Source organism: Sceloporus undulatus, chromosome 1 (genome assembly GCF_019175285.1).
Source record: "Sceloporus undulatus isolate JIND9_A2432 ecotype Alabama chromosome 1, SceUnd_v1.1, whole genome shotgun sequence".
NCBI classification, from domain to species: Eukaryota; Metazoa; Chordata; class Lepidosauria; order Squamata; family Phrynosomatidae; genus Sceloporus; species Sceloporus undulatus.
This window is the reverse complement of record NC_056522.1, coordinates 181015469-181035022: the sequence shown is the minus strand read 5'-3', so window position 1 is coordinate 181035022 and position 19554 is coordinate 181015469. Positions and strand designations below refer to the sequence as shown.

General features: G+C 39.5%; 2 protein-coding genes across 2 annotated transcripts in view; both read left to right on the top strand.

The window, feature by feature from the left end:
* LOC121931117 (ferritin light chain, oocyte isoform-like) overlaps window positions 1–10642 on the top strand; it is a 75373-nt gene extending 64731 nt beyond the window's left edge. Inside the window, 2 exon segments of the mRNA XM_042468461.1 lie at window positions 10089–10359; window positions 10361–10642. Coding sequence (XP_042324395.1) covers window positions 10108–10359; window positions 10361–10642 — 534 coding nt within the window. The 5' untranslated portion in view covers window positions 10089–10107.
* The window catches only part of MACROD2 (mono-ADP ribosylhydrolase 2), a 1190526-nt gene that overhangs the window by 807200 nt on the left and 363772 nt on the right, over window positions 1–19554 (top strand). The window lies entirely within an intron of this gene.

The following is a 19554-nucleotide window of genomic DNA, read 5'->3' as shown; positions in this document are numbered from 1 at the left end:
TTTTTACTAAACAGTCTCAACATTTTAAATGTGTGTCCAAGGAGGTCCTGAGAATGGCAAGCATGCTTAAGGAGGTACAAAGCCACAGTTCCAGCATTTCAAAACTCTTCTCATTCAATGAGATTTCAGGTGTTCAGGAAAGCTGTCCTTTCAGTTTGGTAATGGAGGCCATTATGAAGAATTATTCTTTTAATAATAATATTATTGCATTTTATTCAGAAGCTTTGTGTGCTACTCAGCAAATTTTTTCCTTATCTGTGGAAAAAAGGTAAGAGCCAATGCACAGATTCCCCATACGGGTTCAGCACATTTTTTTTATGAGATGAGTGTGATTCATCAAGCCTTCTTTTAGAAGATGTCCTTCTTTCCACTCATGAGGAAGAGGGGTCATCTTGAAATTCCAGTGTCACTGAAAATGGATGAGGCATTTGTCTGAAGTGTTAGAGGCATTCTCTTTCACAGTTAGACCATTGTGGAATTTTAAATAGCCAGACCTATAGACTAAGGAGATTATCATATTCCCTTTGCTCCCGGCATAGGTGTGGGATGTAACTTTAAGAAGACAGATCTTATTGCATTCACCTGTTGCCAGGCAGCAGGCAGTCCATTTGCAACCCAGGCTTCTCCAGGCCCCTTTTGCATCTTTTCATGAACAGGATTTTCCCATTCTTGAAAAGCGGCATCATAAGCCCAGGTTGTAAACGGATTGCCTGCTGCCTGGCGATAGGTGAATGTGATAAGATCTGTCTTCTTAAAGTTACATCCCACATCTATTCCGGGAGGAAAGGTAATGTGATAATCTCCTAAAAAGAGAGCCCACATAGATGTGGTGGTTTGATAGTAGACTAGGAGACTGAGTGGCCAGGGTTTGAACCTGCATTTTGTCATGCAAACTCACTGGCTGACCCTAGGTAAGTCACATTCATTCAGACTCAGAGGAAGAAGTCTCTCCAATAAAATCCCATGATAGTGTCACCTTAGGGTTTCCATAAATCACAAATGGCTTAAAAGTACACAAGAACAACAACAAAGAAGGATAATTTCTCTTCAAGAAGTGGGGAAACCTGAAGTGAAGCCACTGGACTTTTGTGTTTTTATGTGGATCCTGAGAAACAGCAAGGTTCCCTGTGGGACTTGAAAAATGTCATATAATCCTTAAGAGCAACTCTGGCATACAATCACATAAAACAACAATTCACAGTGAAAATATTTTTCCTCTTTCTTATGGAGAAATTTCCTTTCTTAATTCTTTGTAATTCTGGAAGGGTGGACCAGATTGTACTAAAGATTTATGGAAGATGGTAAGATTATAAAAACAGGAATATGGTGAATCCACACCTTGGATTTCCAAGAGAGACTCATATTAGGCAAAAGGCCACATGCTCCCCTCTGACAAAGCTCTGAACAAGACATCTTAACTCCCTGATGTATTATTATTTCTGGCCATGCTCACAGTGAATCCCTTGCAGGGAGAAAGGCAGGCTGTTAAATGAGTAAGTAAGTAAATAAATAGCATGTTTGCTTTCCCCCACGTCCATCCTTAGTAACATGACTAATATTCAATTACCCAGGGGCCATCTTTATATACTCTTGGTAGGTAATTATTCTTTATCATAAGTAAAACAGCAGCTAAAAACAAAGATGAGCTATTGTCTCCTATAGATATTAAGGAAAGATGTGCTGCTCCTTGCTCTTCAACTGAAGCACCATTATTTTCTTCTAGCTTCTTTACAGGTTGTCTGTATGCACTCTCTGCCCTTCCTTCAAGATTGTTTTTCTGCTGATTAGCTGGATACAGTGAATGCTGCTGTAAAAATGGTTTATGATATTATAGCAAAGACAAATATGTGGAGGAGGTGGGGGTAAGGAAGGCTGAGTCTTTTCATTAAATGAGTAGTGGTTCTTGATAAATGGATCTGTCAACGAGAGATGGTGATTGCTTTATTTTAGATCATTGAACTTTTCATAAAACTATGGACTTCAGTTCACTGGTTTACTTGAAGATAATTTCCTTGAAGTATATATTTTATTTACATGCATGTCTGGCTGTATCTCTCTGCTTAGTAATCCCTTCTGTAGTTTTCTTGTTGTTGTTTTCAATTACAGCTTAGAAGAATGAAAATAGCGTCTTCCAGTAGTATTAAAAATGACAACACCAAAAGCCAAATAATTTCCCTGGTTGAACTTAGGCTGAAGTTAAATGCACAAACTTACATGCATGTGCAAGTATGAAAACTAGGACATTTTGAGCTGCTTAATATCAGATTCAGTAGCAGCTTCTAAAACTGAAATCTGAATGGAAGAGATTGTATCTTTTGTCCTGAAAGGCTCAGGCCATGTGGCTCTTGACTGTGGTTTCTCACTCTCATATGTTCCCACAGCAGATCCTGTTTTGTTTTTGTTTTTAAGATGAGATTGGATACAGAAGAGTGCTGAGAATATAGTGGACAGCCAAAAAGACAAACATTTGGGTCCTAGAAAAAAATTGAGCCTGATCTGTCCCTGGAAACCAAGATGAATAAATTGAGGCTCTCATGCTTTTGACCACATCATGAGAAGGCATGACTCATTAGAAAGGACAGTGATGCTGGGGAAGGTAGGAGAAAGAGAGGAAGACCACATGCCAGATGACTGGACTCAGTCAGGGAGGTCACAGGCCTGAACCTGCAGGATTTGAACATAGAGGTTGAGAATAGGGGGAAATAGAGATGTCTCAATTACAGGGTCACCATGAGTCAAAGTAGACTCGAAGACAGTTAACAACAACAACAGACTTTATGTTATTTTTTAAAGAGATTAAAAATTACAATGGTTTTCCATTCCCATGGTTGCACAGGTAAAAATGCAATGTTTCTGGTAATCATCTCAACTTAGTGCCCTCCAGATGTCTTAGGCCTCAGTTCCCATCAGTTCTAGCCCACATGATCAATGTTCAGGAATGTTGGGAGCTGTAATCCAAAAGAACTCTTAAGGACTATCAGTCACATAGGGATTTCCTAGTTATATGACATGTCAGGTTTTAAACCATTGTATTAATTTGCATGTGAAATGTTGGTTTTGCTGACACTTCTATTACCCAATGCAAAAATTTATTTACTGGAGACAAGTCATACAGATGAGAGTCCATATAAATTGTCTTGAATTTCCAGACATGCATTATTTCTGTGGCTTGATTTTTGTAAAAATGTTTTACCCAGCAACAGTTTAATTGCCTTAAGAAATATGTATTTTGCATAATGTGTATGTAAGTATGTTTTGTGGGGTTGGATTTAGTTGATGACATTTCAATTTATACCCATTGATTCTTTTCTCATTGAACCATGATGGGATCTCTGTGGAGATGGGTCATATAGCACTGGCTATATGAAACCAGTTTATTTAATAAAGTTGATGGCTGTTCATAGAAAGGTCATAGCATGATGTTGGCAGAAACCTTACAACCTTAAAATTGAAGATCAATATATTTCATAACTTTAAAACGTACAGAGTAAGAGAGTAATTTTAAAATGGACACTGTATTGAATAAACTGTGTGTGCGTGCGTGTGTGCATGCGTGAGTATGTATTTTAATAACAGAATTTGGCACATGCTTCAGCAGTGTTATTGTTAATTACCTTAGGGAATTTGTTGTGGCTAATTATCTTTATGACAGGAAATTGGAACAAATGGCTAATGTTTTCCTTCAGGTACCTGATTGCAATTAATTGGGTTGGATATATTTTATAAATATATTTTAAGTCTCTTTATAGTTCAAAAAGCTGTTTGAAGAAACATGCATACAGCCACATTAGTTTTAAAAGATAGAAACATCTTGTTTGATCTCCTCTGTGAGCCAACCTAATGTGATTTGAGCAAAATACTGTACAGTCCTGTTTCAGCAAATGAAATTTTCAGGGGGGGAAGTCTGCAATGTGAAAAAAAAAACATTTTACAATTTCAAAAAACAATGTGAAAAGATCATTACAGAATAATAAAAACCTCCACTAGTGCAGTCAGTGGGATTTACTTTTTGAAACTTTTTTTTCCTTCATGCATTCTGTGAAAATTCATATCCATATCAGTGACTGGTTCCACCTAACTCAGTATTGTCACCAGCCCCTACCTTGTGTTGCGAAGGAGTGAATGCAAATATTCTGCATGTAAAGCATAGACTAAGCTACAGCTCTTCACCCCTTGTGACTCAGAGGCGCAACCCAAAGTAGCTAAACCAGAGGGCTCTACATTTTGACAGTCCTGTTCACAGAATGAGAATGGTGGGGATTTCTCTGACTTTGTTTAGGGAAATAAGAGTTCAGGGGAGCAGTTGACCCTAAGCAGTAGTGGCAGGGGGTGGGGGAAGATGGATCAGATATTCATGGGGCTGCAGGGGGCATGGGGAAGACAGATCTGGCAGAGGGGGTGGCAAGGCGTAGAGGTGTCATGAGATCAGGCAGCAGGAGGCATGGGATACAGGGAAGACAGATCAGTTGGTGGGTTAGCAAGGTGCATAGGGATGACATATCAAGCAGCAGAGATGGCAGGGTGGGAGGGATGCTTCTATCCTGTGAAAAATGCCACTTTGTGATGATATCCATAGTTATGTGGGTGCTGTCTTATTAAATGTGGGGGGAATAGTATCACACAGATCAATTGCTATCTTGTGCTCTGCCACAACTGCTAAGAGAAGACCAGAGAATCTGTTGTGTAACACAGGCCAGTAGCTTGTAGCATTCAGATGTGCATGCTTTGTTTTGTTCTCTGTTTTAAAAAGATGGCTAACTAGCATCTACTTTAGTTACTTTTAAAATTGTAACTATGACAGGAATTATCAAGGGCTTAGATCTACAAGTTTGACTAACTATTTTATGAAAATAACTTTTTGCACTTTGGGGATACTCACTGAGAGAGTTAGTCTTCAGTACCAAGAGCTTCAAAGGAAACCATGAGAGTAAGAAGACCAGATGGAAAGGGAGTTAGATCATATAGAGAACTTACTTGTTGGATTATTGATGGTGTGATGCCACTGAATATTTTTATTGTCTTCTCCTGAGATCCAGTGGTCCTAAAGAGAATATATTGGATCTGTATGACTTGGCAGGCAACTGTCTCCACCAGCAGCTTCTCCTCTTGGTTACCATATAACTTCCTTACATCAGGGCACCTGTATTTGCTTGATTTCCTCTGTCCACTCCATGCCCTACCAACTTTGTATTGCATTGGTTCAATCTGTACAACACACTGAGTTCTAAAAGGGCTGTTCTTCAACCATTAGTATTTAACTAGAAATATGAAGGTTACGAGAACACAAGAAGTGTTACTGTTTAAACTGTTTCTATCAAATAGGAACCCCATCAAAGCAAAGGAAGGGAGAATCCAATCTCTGAATTATTATTTCCCCCATTCTCTGTATTCCTCTCTGCCAAATGGTCACAAATAACAGTAAAAATGGAAAGCCTTATGATCACCTCATTCATATGCCACAGTGGCCCATCAAACATGCTGCTGCCACTGCCGATGTTTCCACAGCTCCTCATTTTTAAATTGCCCTAGAGGTGCACTCCCATCCTATACTACTGCTTTGGAGAAGAGCATCAAGGAAATCCAAGCATTTTAAAGAAGAGCATCTTTCCAATAAATATGAAAACCATATGAAAGAAATGTATTGTCATGTTTAAGATACTCAAATGAGCCAGACACAATAAGCATTTCACATAATTTGGTGGAGATATCATTGGTCGAACAATGTAACAACATGTAGAAGACAAAGATGGTGCTGATATACCTTTAAGTCTCAGGCCCTTACAATTATTATGTGGGGTAAAACAGTTTTTTCACAGACTTTCAACAGTGAACACAATCTGTTTCTTAATTATTACTATTTGTGAAATAAAATTGCCATCTCATAAAATATATACACTTAAACAGAATTGCAGCTGGCCTTAAACCTGCAAGGAGACTACCAAATATAATGTATCATGAATGTAACTAAAGACAAATTGTCTTGGCTAAGCCAGAATCAAAATGGCCAGCCATGGAGTCCTTGGAGCTGCAGTGCTGTATCATACTTATCTAGGAGTAAGTATCATTGAACTCAGTGGGACTTAATGTGTGTAGGCGTATATGCATTTCTATTCCCCCCATCCCAGAGCAGCAATGTAGAAGACATTTGGTGTCTTAGATATGAAAAATTTTTTTTAGGGATGTTTGGTTTTAGTAGCTGTGTGGAGATTATTTAATCTCTAAATGTACCTTTGTATGTTCCTCTTAGGAATGTGCCAGCTATTTTTTCCTTCATCATCAAAAGCATATATTATAAGCAGGTGTTCTGGATAGCTTAGTGCCTTAATAATTTCTTAAAGCCTTCTGTGCTACCTCTTTTCTCCAGAGCTTTCCCTTGCTTTCTTTCGGCTGGGGGTAAGCACTAGTGTACCCTGCAGAGCAATATCTGCTTGGTAAGCAACCAGGTGTGCTTTCTCAAATAGCAATGGGTGCTTTGTAACTTAAGGAGGATTATGCTTATTAACAAAGAGCCACACAAGATTTCAGAATGCGAATCATAACCATTCCTACAATTACCCAAACTACATATGCTCTCAACCGACATTCAACATTATAGGGGGAAAAATCTACAAAGTATATCTTTGCGCTTTAAAAAGCTGTTGTATTTTTGCCTTGTAGAGGGGGGGGGGCAACCCCCAGTTTATCAGCTTTTAATATGAACATGAAAGAATAGAAAGGGATTGAATGTCTTCTTGTCCAACAAGATGTATTAAGTATTTATTTATTTATTTATTTATTATGGTATTTATACCCCGCCCTTCAGCCCTAAAGGCTATCAGAGTAGCTTACAATTATTATTTTTAATTAGACGGTTTCCTGCCCTCAAGCTTACAATCTAAAAGAAGATGACACAAAAGGAGAAAGGATTGCACTAATAAAACATCTGATAGGCTAATTTTACAGCTATATCACTCAGTTGACACCTATGTAAATCCTACTGATATGCTGGCTCTATTCTAAATCAAAGAAGCTGGATTTAGGTTCTTAAGTTTATGTTAAAGCTAGGACATTAATTCCCAGCAAAAATGATTAAGGATGATTATGTTAAATATCCAGAAAAACAAATTTTAAAGCAAATGAATATATGGTAACTGTAAGTGTTTTTGTTTTTTTTAAGATTAACCCATGTTATAGTAAAACAAGAGTTGTTGTCTTTTGAGAGCCATTAAGGCTGAAGGGCGGGATATAAATACCTAAATAAATAAATAAATAAATATTTTGTAGTAAGTACTGGAGATGCTAATACAAATATCGTCTGGGGGGAAAATCAACATTTAACATTTCCTGGAAAGTTTCTCTCCTGTTGGAAGCTAGATGTGTGTCTTTGTGTGTGAGATTGTGTAGTTGTATGCATACATGTGCACAGACTATTAAGGATAAAATGAGAAGCTGGTAATGATTTTGGTTTATTTTCCTAACTCTTTGTCAAATATGTTTTTTAAAAAATCAGCGTACTGCTCAACAGGAAACAAAAGTCCCTTAACCTCAATTAGTTTTAAAAATAAATCAGTACTATATTTCCCAGTTGAGCTTTGTAAAATCTACCTAATACTCTCACAGTTCTGTGTAATGGCAAATAAGTCACAAAACCTTCAAATAAGAGCTCCAGAGAATGAATTTAATGCACAGACCAATCAGAAGCATTGCAGAGGAAACCATCTGATGAAAATTGTGAGATGTGAGCCCTGTTGGTTAATAGGTGTAATCAGCAGGTTGTAAAAAATAATATACTGATTATTGCAGAGAGAATGCAGTTGCAGAGTTCATAAGTTTACAGAAAATCACCGTATTATTTACAATTATAATTACATTTTATATTATAAGTTACTTGGCATTTTAATTATTTTTTAATACTAACATAAGGGAATTTTATGATTATGTTTTCATAGCTGATTATCCATTTTGTAATAAATAAGTGTAATGTGTGCTAAGCATTTCTTCTCTCTGTGTACGATGTCACATTAGTTCATATCACTGTGACAGTGCTAGAGTAATATGAATATTTAACACTCTGACTTAAGCTTCAAAAAATGTGATGAAGCTATTTAACCTCTTAAACTTAATTCATGGCTGTAAGGTATAAATGACAATTTTGCTTAAAGTCAACTTCATTTGCAATCAGTCTAAAACTATCTCTGTGCTCATGCTTTACTGAAGATTAATGCCAGTCAGTTACTCATGTTACTCAAAAAGCCTATATTCTCATGAGGAACATGTTATTCGGGTGCTTTTCCATACACTTTCATTGTCTCCTTCAGAAAGGTCTCTGTGGAAGTGTGTATTCCCACTCACCAATTCATTTATCTTAATCCCACAAATCTATCCCTGAATGTAAAAATAAATGCAGACAGTGCTTGGTGTGATGGTTTCTTCTGTTTGAAAATTTATCCACCCTTCCATTTGAAGGCCTGTCCAGTCGAAGGCCCGTTACAGACCGCCCAAAAGCGGCGGTTTGCCGGCGCTGCTGGTTGCTCCGCGAGGGAGCCGCAGCAGCCAAACCGTGCAGCTCCCGCACGGAGCAAAAAAGAAGCCCCAAAATGGCGCTTCTTCCTGCGGCACGGTTATGATGCCACGAGGCGCCACTCGCGCACTCACAACATCATAAGCGCTGCGCAACGTGCAGATGCTATGCGTCCGACACGTAATAATGGCAACGCCTGTGTGTATAGGGCACCGCCATTATTACGCCCCTGTCACGTGATAGTGGTGAGGCCGGTGTGGACGCTAGGTCCCCAGCCAACCCCTATCACGTGATAGAGCCCGTGTGTAACGGGCCTAAGATTGCTTTAAAGAAAAAGACTCTAGGTACACAAGAAACTGTCAAAACCACCTCTCAGTATTCCCTTGCCTAAGAAAACTCTATAAAATTCATGGGATTGCCATAAGTCAACACACAACTTGAAGGCACGTATACATACAATTATAAGGAAAGGAAGCAGAGGCATTGAAGTGGCCATCAAGTGAGTACAGACTTCTCTGTCACATGCCCACCTGTCACTGCACAGTCCTGATGATTGACCTAAGGCAGAACAAAAGGAAGGATAGCATGGGTTTGGCCTGTGCCATCCTGCCCCTCTGCTTAGACCCTATGACATATCTAACAACTCACTGACATTTTCAGTAGTGGAAGGAAAGGAAATACAAGTTGTCAGGAGTTGGCTACCTATATAAACACATGTTCTCTCTTGTGAAATGTATAGTTGTTGTTGTAGTAGTAGTAGTAATAGCAAGTTATTTCCTACTTATGGCAACCTAAAATGGTGTTATCTTGATTATTTGGGGGAGGGGGGATTTGTTCAGTAGGAAGTTGTAATTGCCTGCCTTGGAGATTGAGAGGGTATAGCTTGCACAAGCTCACCCAGTGGGCTTTCATGGCTAGGTGGGGATTCAGATCTTAGGCCTGGGACAGACTGCCCCCAAAGGGTGGGCTGGCGGTGGCCTGTTTCCCCCTGGAAGGACACCGCAGCAGCCAAACTGCCTGGCATCTCTCTGCCCCAAAACGAAACTGGAAAACCTGGATTCGTTTTGGGTTGCTGGGCGCACCTCTATATGCTGCACGTTGCTTACGTCAAGATGGTGGCACCCATGTGGAAGGGACGCTGCCATTAGGCTGCCACCATGCCATGCTAAGGTTAGAGACCGTGTGGTTGGTGCACAGTCCCTAATTCTAGTATCGGCAGCAGCATGGCACTTCGGGACCGTCTCTCCCAGGCCTTAGTCTCCCAGAGTCCTGATGCAACACCACACTGGCTCTAGATGTGAAATTAAGATATCTAATTTGAACAAAAGTTCAACACCTCAACTAAATGCATACTTATAGGTTATAGGTTTTTTTTTTAAAAAAAAATTGTTTCATGATATTCATATATTATGATTATGATAATTATTATTTGGTTTTTCCCCTTTTCAAGTTAAGCTCACAAATATGAAAGGAGAGTTGAAATACTCTCCGTCTCTGGTCCTCGTTCCTTACCTCTTTTTTCAATAGTTCTGAATGGAGCAGGGTTGGGACAGACCCATTTATCCTCAAAACCTTTTGCCTTGTTTAGATGCTGTTCTTTTTGTACCATGAGCTCCCAGATCCATCAGAACTACCACACCAAGAGTGAAGCCAGAGTGAACCACCTGGTCAACCAGTCTCCCCATGCCAGCTACAAGTACCTGTCCTTGGGGCTTTACTTCAACCAGGATGATGTGCCTCTTACTAAGTTCTTCTCCTTCTTCCATCATCTGTCTGAGGAGAAGCATGAACAAGCTGAGAAGTTCTTGACCTTCCAATCTCTCCATGGGGGTAGAGTTGTCTTGCAGGGCATTAAAAAGACCAGAGCAGGATGAATGGAAGAATAGAGCTGTAACCATGGAGGTTGCCCTTAATCTGGAGAAGAGTGTGAACCAAGCTTTGCTGGACTTACACCAGGTAGCTTGTTGCCATACTGACCCCCATCTGTGTGACTTCCTGGAAACTCACTACCTTGATGAAGAGTTGAAGCTGGTCAAGGTGCTGGGAGACCACATGACCAACCTGAAGCATGTGCATGCCAGTGAGGAAGATCTGGATGAATACCTCTTTGACCTCCTGGCCCTGGGCAAGTCCAGCGATTAGGTGTCCTGGCTCCATTGTGATTCCTGTAGCCTTGTCCAAAAGAGTTTTGTTTAGCTTGTAAAAGGAGTTTGATTGCAAAGACACAGACAACTTGCCCTGTGCTATTACTTTTAATAGTCAGTGCAACAAGGCGATAGTTATCACATTTTTTTCATTTCTGCAAATTTTGTAGAAATATACAAGAACCAGTCTTAAAAATGCAAAAAAGGATTGATAAAGAAAAAACTGACCAGCTTACAGTAAAGGTGTTTTTTAATTTGTTTTTGGCCTGATGGTTATTGTGCAAATATAAACAAGTTAGAATTTACATTCCTATCAAGAATTTATAGGGATAAATTTGTTAGAGCTAACATGATGTAGTGGATTGAATGTTGGATTAAGAATCTTGGCAACCAAGGTTTGAATCACCACTGAGCCATAAAAACCCACTGGATGATGTTGGATAGGTCCGATTCTCTTAGGACTTTATCACAGAAAGCAGCCAAATAAGAATTACAGCAGGATAGTAGCATCAATGGCTGCATCTTTTCACATGATACCTTCTCTACCCTGTCTATACTTTGTCTTGCGTCTATTCCTGGAGTGCTCCTTTTCATTGATGGGCAAAACCCATCAATGCCTTCCAATCACACTGTTTTTCCACTATTGATTCAAGTGAGATAAATTCCAATATGTAGGCAGTTCTGATATGTGGGCAGTCCCGTGGTGCAAGTGGACATGATTCTGCTCTTTCCCCCCCTCTCTCTCGCTATTCCCAAGATGACTGTTTTTCTTTTCTTTTTCAATTTCTTTTTTAAAAACTTAATCACTTGCTGTGACTGTGCAATTGAAAATTTAAAACATACAGACTGAAAGGCATGCTGGGAAGGGCAAAGGGCAGGAAGGTGAAGTTATGAAGGCTGGTGTGCAGAAGACAGAACCTAGGACTGTAGCAACACCATCACACTTTCCTACAGTATTTCCTACAGTAACACTATTGTTGCCTCTTAGTAGCTTGGTCTGATAAAGTCCTTATTCTCATAGGAAGGCAATGTTAAACCCTGTCTGAATAAAACTTGCCAAGAAAACCTAGAAATTGTACTCTACGCCTTTCAGGGAAATTCCCCTCCCCTTGTATCCCCCAAACCTATTTCAGAGGACTGGAGGTCATCTAGAGTGGATACTTGGAGGGCAGCAAAAACTGTTCTATGCTTTCTGGCCCTATTTCAGCAGGTTCCCTGAACTATTATTATATAGCTTGCTACGTTAAATACCTGTTTTGATAGGCAGTTAAAAGGAGACAAGCAACAATGAATTTCACCTGTTTTAAGCATAGAAAATATGTGTTAAATAAGCCTGTAAGATCCAGGAAGAAGATTTTGCTCATTAGCTGTGTGAAATGGAAAGAGGGATCTGTCTTTTATGTATTAGTGCGTGCATATGATATTTCCAATAATTTTAGATTAACAGATGCTTAGCATTTAGTTTTGTCTAGGACCTATGTTTGATTTTATGTCTCTGCTGTGCAGAACAGAATGTAAACTTTTGTTTGGACCTTGAAAAAATATTTTATTTATAGGCACAATGGCAAATGAAAGCATAAATTGTGCTGGATAATCGATATAAAATATGTTTCTCTTGTTGTTTAGGAGAAGTCTTGTCTTGAGTTCTGCTTATACCAAGTCTTATCAAAATCTCAATTACTATAATTGATTTTTTTCTTCCCTTTCATTTAACACCAAGTAAATTATATAGGAGATCTGTTTTCTATCCTGAGTACATACACTGAAAATATTTGTTTGGTTATCTGTTGATTCCTACCAATTTTATACTCTGCCATCAATAATAAAATATCAAAATACACATTTCTTGCCGTATTCCAATGTGTTGTGTCATCTTGAAACTAATCATAAATTTTAATGTAATATTTAGATGGTCAAAAATGGTACTTTGGGAGTTTTGAGAAGAAAACCAGGTTTTGCTTAATGCGTTTTCTTTCTTTGTCTCTCAAGTCTCTTGTCTTTACCCAATTCATTTCATTTCTAGTATGACTGAGAAGGAGTGATTGCAAATGCTTTCCATATTATACTTTTAAAATCCAAAAAGTATTTGGGGAAGTCTTTCTGTATCTGAGAATTTGTTCTTGCCAAATTTTCTTCTAAGTGGAATTCAGCTGGTGATTTGTGGCTTCAAAGACAGCAACTCCTTCCGGTATAACGAAGAAGCTTGTTTTGATCTGCCATTTTGTATTCACTCTTTGCCAAGTCTAGGGAGTACCCTAGTATGTTACATGCCACATGTGTGTTGCTTTTTCATGATCACTCAAGTACATTATTCTTATCAAACCCCATAAAAGCCTTTCTTCCCTACAGAATACCACTGAGCACTTATATTTCAAAATGTATCTATTTTTCTGTGCCCATCTCAGTGTGACTGCAAGTAAAAGTAGTGGCAGCTGGTGATTTCCATGTCAGCACAGCAGCGAATCTGCTCTGGGTTTTAGTCCAAACTTTAGAAGCAGCTACCCAAAGTGCTGAACCTTTTCGCTTGGAAGCCCCTGAAAACCAATTCATATTCAGAATGTTGGATAGTTATTAAAGCCTCAGTGACATGGAAGCTTCCAACTGCTATTGAATGAAGCAAAACACAAGAAACAAAAGCCTGCACCTACAGAGAATTAATATTTCAAAATTGACCATATGCAAATGAAATACATATGCGGGGAAATGTTTGAGGTTATTTATTTGAATTGGATGATAACGGAGGTGTGGCAGTACCAGCAGAATGCTATTACTAAATCTCTAGAATATAACAATGAGCTTTGCTTGCTGAGATAGCATTAATTCAAAGTGCTAATTGGAAGAAATAAAATCAAAGTATAATTTGTATGTTTAGCTGAGAGACAATAGCCATTTGGCTGTTATTCACCTCTGCTTTTGTCTTCGGATACACATAATACTGCATTATCATCATTATCTCTCATTAGAGGTTGTTGTGGCAAGGAGAATTGCTTCACTAAGAGTCTCTACTCGAAATAATTTTTGGGTGAAGCACATTTAGCAATAACATTTTTGTTGCACTTCTCATATATTTCTGTAAACATCCAGCAGGATAAATGAATTACACACTTCTGCAGCTCCCCAGCCAAAATGAAATGACTGGCCTTGCTGCATTTCAATTAGGTTAATGAAATTATGTAGAATACATCTACTATCTCAAAAAGAAATCAGCAGCAGTGGCAACACAATGGCATCAAGACAGCCATACCCAGAATAAACAGATGTGAGGATCTCAGTTAAATAGGGCTGCTATATGACATATAGGAATTACACATCACTAACTTGCAAAAGGAGCAATTCGGTTACACTTTTTTCCCCTTCTTACTAATGCAGAAAGACAGATTGATTGGCAAGTGTGCTCAGAGGGCATTCAACAGCCTTGTTTTTCTTTAAAAAAAATGATCAAGTGCATCAATTTGTTCTGAAAGGAACACAGGAAAAGAGTGACTGGTGTTAAATCCAGTCTTCCTTGAACATAGAAAGCAGTCTTCAAGAAAAGACGAAGAAATGTTGATCCCTACTTTAATCTTTATTTATTAAAAAGCTATTCTTGTTTTGTGCTTCTTTAGCGACCGCATGCTACATGTGGCAAAAAAATGCTCCATCCCTGGTGTTCCAATGAAAAGGCTCTTAAGTAAGATGAATGACGAAAGTCCTAGCCTGAGATGTTGGAGAGCAGATGCCAATCAGAACAGGCAATACTGGTCTAGAAGGACAGATAACTGGAGTCTGGGAATCTCTCTGCTAGAGTTGCCAGTGGTATGGCCATTTTGAGAGGTGAAGATCCCTCTTCCCCCAAAAAACTCTTGCCCAAGCTCTGGGTATAAAGCAGTTCTATATGTTCCTGTTTTCTGATTCAGATATCTTCAGTCAAATCAAACAGGCTAAGACTTTTCAGAAGTCTTTTCCAAAAGATGTCAGTGTGTGAATCCGAAGCTAAACTTGACTTCACAAGGCGTTAACTTTTTACATTATTAATGGCTGAACTGTGGGTTGTGGTGCTCAAAGCACCAAAGATCATGTTTGGTCCCAATTATTTTGTATCGTTTTCTCCCCAGCTCCTCTTTTCCCTGCTGTTTTGAGAAAGAAATGTTTAAGAGGGGATAACAGGCACTGAATTGGAAGGTTTGTGGGTTTTGGTTTTTTTTTTGTTCTGTTCTTCCCGAAATAGTACAGAGCCTTGGGGGAAACAATTTGAGGTTGCTTTGTACCGGCAAGTACCAAATTTAAGTCAATTAAATCAAGCTTTTTCGCTGCAAGCAGGTCTTTCTGGTAAGGATGTCATGAAATTTTGTCAGTTTAGAATTTGGAATAGAAATGTGACATTTGGAAGGACTGTAATGCTTGTTAAAAACTCTGTTCATTGAAAATTCAGCAAATTGGTCCTTCTGTCACTTCTAGGGAAGGAGAATAACTACATCTTCCAATGTGCTCAATCACCATTTTAGTTAACATCACATACTATTATATGGTCTTGGTAAGTAGTGAACTATCGATAACTCATCAGTTGTCTTACTTCTCAGAATTTGAGAACAAGAGCTAATTATCCAGTGGCCTGATCGTTCACCCTTTCTGCTATGTAGACTAACCAAGGAATTGGATTTTCTTTTTGATGATGATGGTGGTGATGATGATGTCAATCTCACTGGTTTTTTCCCCACAAACCATTTCTAATGGAACAATCTCTGCCACATTTAGGTCTTAAAGATGTCAGATTCTTTTATTACAAAGAATACGCAGCATTGAAAGTAGTGTAGCTGACCCAGTGCTTGCAGGTCAGAGCAGGGGCGATGATTTTTTCATAGCCCATCTCATGTTGCTCTGTTTCCTCTGAGCCTAGTCCCAGTACTGTACTTACAGTATCTGGGGCCTGAGGGCAGAATGAATTTTCTCAACAATATAATATGGTGAGCTATCTCTGCTACTGTGCCAATTATTTTGGGTGGCATGGTTTTGAATGGGCAACTTAGAGTGCTCAACAAATAGTTGGACAAATGGGGTCGCCCAATTCAGCAGGATGGCCCAGTTACTGGGCCGGAAGAGCCATGTCTTTGGGTCAGCTTCCGGCAAGCTCCAGCCCTCAGCAGCCCTTGCCGGGATTTCCAGGCCAGCGATTGGTTGGCTGGGGGCCGAAAGGGGAGGCATTTCCTCCCGGCACTGGGACTACACGTTCCAGGAGGCGCTGGGGCCAGACGTGCCTCCTGATTGACCGGTGTCGGCATAACCCAGGATTGGTTGGAGGGGGGCCGAGAAGGCAGGACTCCCACTCTTCCACAGCTCCTCATTGGGCAGCAGGGCTATTTAAGGCCACGTGGGCCGGGGCCTCACCACCATTCCCAGTTCGTCTCTCCCCAGCCACCCTTCTTATTTCAGTTTTGGGAGCTTGCTCTTACAACTTTGGAGCGATTGGCGGTTGCATAGGTCTTGGATTTGTTGGTTGTGGTTTCCAGAGCTGTGTAGCCCTGGATTGGGAGTCCAGCGGGGGCCACATCAATTCAGTGTCCCCTGGTGACAAGGGACAGAGATGCACACATGTGAATAACCGGTTAGCATTAAGCGACAGGCATGTTAACCCGTGGCTCCTTGTCATCCCGAAACTTGGCCGTGACCAAGCAGTTGGGGTTCATCGATCAATCAGGGATTGATGGATGACAGATCCAGACCTCATGCTTTGGAGCTAACCCTACAATATTGTTATTATTGTTGTTTAATAAAATTGTGGCCTTTATTCTTCCAAAATATCTGCCCCTTCCTATATGGTTTTGTTGTTGCTGTTGTTATGTATAAACGCAGATGTGTGCATTTGGGGATTCCTCCTAAGGGTCTCTCAACCTATTGAGACTGTCATGATGAGTGTCTGTACCTCAAAATTTACATCACTCTAAATCACTATGGCACTGTCTACATCCTGATTTGTAACATACTCAGGGCCTTTACTGTCCCACTTGTCTTTTACTGTCCCACTTGAGCCCTGTATAAACTGTAACTCCCAACAACTGGGCAAACTCGGACTTACAAATTCAAATGTGAGCTTCTCTCAATTCTTTTGTTGGCTTTAAGATGATTTAGTAACATATATGCATTAATGCAAATATTAGTCAGAGAACAGGAACATAGTTTAACCTAGCTGAAATCTTAACTATAGTTAAGGAGCAGTCCAACCATCATACTAAACCACAAGGGATTAAAGAAATCATTGAGGGGGGGTGTGTGTGATGGTTCCTAAGGCTGACTCTTGATTTTCTCATTATGGTTTCCAGGGAGATATTGTTATACCTTCCCCAGAAAGTAATAAAATGGAACCAAATTTTAGCCTTGATTACTATGTACCAGCATCCTCCATCTCCTTGTGTTGATCTAGCAGCCCTAGTGTATCATATGGTTTAATGTGACCCTCTTAAACCTTTTGAAATGTGCTTTGAAGAACTAGCAAAGGTAGAAGCTGCTGTTCCACCAAAGCTGGGGATAACAATTCAGTATGATGTGATTTGTTATTTTTAGATGTTAATGCTTTTAAATTAGTTATCCAGTTAGTCTTTCAAATGCACACTCCACCTCCATTTTAAAGGCTGGGTTCCACTAGATCTTGGTCTTGTATGGGAATGAGACCTCTAAGAGAAGAACATTTCCCATTTTTCCACACTTTTTGTTCCACCATCAAACCACAAAAAATACACTCCTTGAGAGCATATAGTCTCCTTGTTTACTAGTTTTTATTTATTAAAATATTTATATCTCACCCTATACTTACTCTGTTGTTGTTGTTGTTGTTGCTATCACCAGACAGCAGTGCACCATGTTCTTTATTGATTGCATACACATGAAATAACAAAGAGGAGCTCTCACTCCGGCTCCCGTCTTTTTTAGTAGGTGTTTACTCTGTTTGCAAATTTTAAAAGCACAGGGCTCTTCTGAAGGGCTCTTGCAGGAAGTGAAATGCAGCCACTGAACACTTTGGCCATTAATTCAATAACTACTCAGTCTTCAGCAGAATTACTCTTCTCTGTATATAACAACAACAAAAACCATGACTCTTTGCTTCCTGAATCTGTAGAAGTAGTCTTACTCATCTGTTATTACATTTCTCACTATGGTAAATACCCATTTAAGAGCCCATACTTGTTGTCAGGCAGTTAAAAGGGTCAGCATCAGGGTTTGGGATTTCGTCTCCCTCCTGCTACTCCCAGAGTGGTAACTGGCAGCTTTAAAGTACATTTAGGTAGCTCCTTAAAAGTCAAAATGCTACATTTCAGTAACAGATTGCTCAGTCTGTGGCAGGGTTCCGTATGAGCAATCTAGGCAAGATTACTGCTCCTCCAGGAGCTGATATCTGTGAAATCTTGAGTCAGAAAACTAATGTTGTGACTGCTGAGAAACACTGACTAGTAAAAGGATCTGGAAAATTATGGGAGAGCAACTGAGACCAGAAACAGAATGCTGTAATGTGTTGTGCTGGAGTGCTTCCTTTCACAGGGCTGCTCAGCCATTTTCTGTTGCAGGATCCCTACTCCTGGCCCCTTTGAGCACAAAACAAAATACAACTCACACTCATCAGGTATTACATCATATTCAGAGATGGTTTTTCTCAAATTTCAGTAATATCTGCACTAGAGATTAATAAATTGTATGTCCATGTAAACCTAAGTATACACAGGCAGGTAAGTCTTGCTTTAGCCACATTTAATTTTATTCTCTGGAGGAAAAAAAAAAACCGTCTGGAGTGCATCTACAATGTAGAAATAATGCAGTTTCATACCACTTTAACTGCCAGGGCTCCATCCTGCAAAATCCTAGGATTAGTAGTTTTACAAGGCCTTTAGTCTTCTCTGCCAAGGATGGACACCAGTTAACATGGTATCAAACTGTTTTATTTCAACAATGTAGATGTACCCCTGGTGCAACAAAGCCAAAGCATATGCACAGCTTGATTTGATTCATTAAAATGCCACAATGTTGAAAATAGACTCTTATTTCATAACTACATCCTGATGATTTTTTTTCCTCAAGTGAAATAGGGGTTTGTTTGTGAGCTAACAGGATGTCCCAAAAATGACTCAAATGTGCCTTAGGTCTAGGTACCTTGAAACTATATATTCAACCAGCTTTCAGCTGAAAGTAACCCTAAAACCTACTTGATTATAGCGTGAATGAATCCATATTATGCTTCTGACTATATGTACTAAGAACAAAGTAATTTTCCAGAGCTGTGTCTTTATATAACTAAAATGGCACCATCCGTGTACAAATGAGAGCAATCAGTTCCAGGAGGAACCTCAAAGTTTTCAAGAATAACAAAAGAGGTGAGGGAGAGTTGGAAAAAAAGAACTAAAATGGCAGTGGTGGGATGGGGACTAGTAAGAATTTCTGATTGACTGAGTCCAGACTTAAAGCTTGGCAAAACAGGAAAGGAAGGATTACATGTAGAAGGGCATAACATACACCAGATCCATGAATCTGATCAGTATTTCCACTACTGCCTCCATTTCCCTCGGTTTAGCATTGGAAGGCTTATCTATACATTTATACACTTCATTTATGCACTTATTTGTGTTCACATTCAAACTACCCATGACAACAGAAGCAAGGGCACGTCATCAACAGTGAAAGTGGAAGTGGAATGACAAAGATGCACATCACTTGACTGACATTTACAAAAACAACAACCCGAGAATGGTCAAATGGAGGCTCCATTTTAAATTGATACACTGGCAGTGTGAACAGTAATAGGGTTAAAATGCCACTGAGAGATTTGATCATGGTACATGTAGTGGGAACTTTGATTCGATATTGCATCAATGAGGAGACTGGGAACCTAAGTGTGACTGAGTCCTAGGGACAGGTCCTTGTGATTTCACAGGAGGTGAGCCCTGGTGA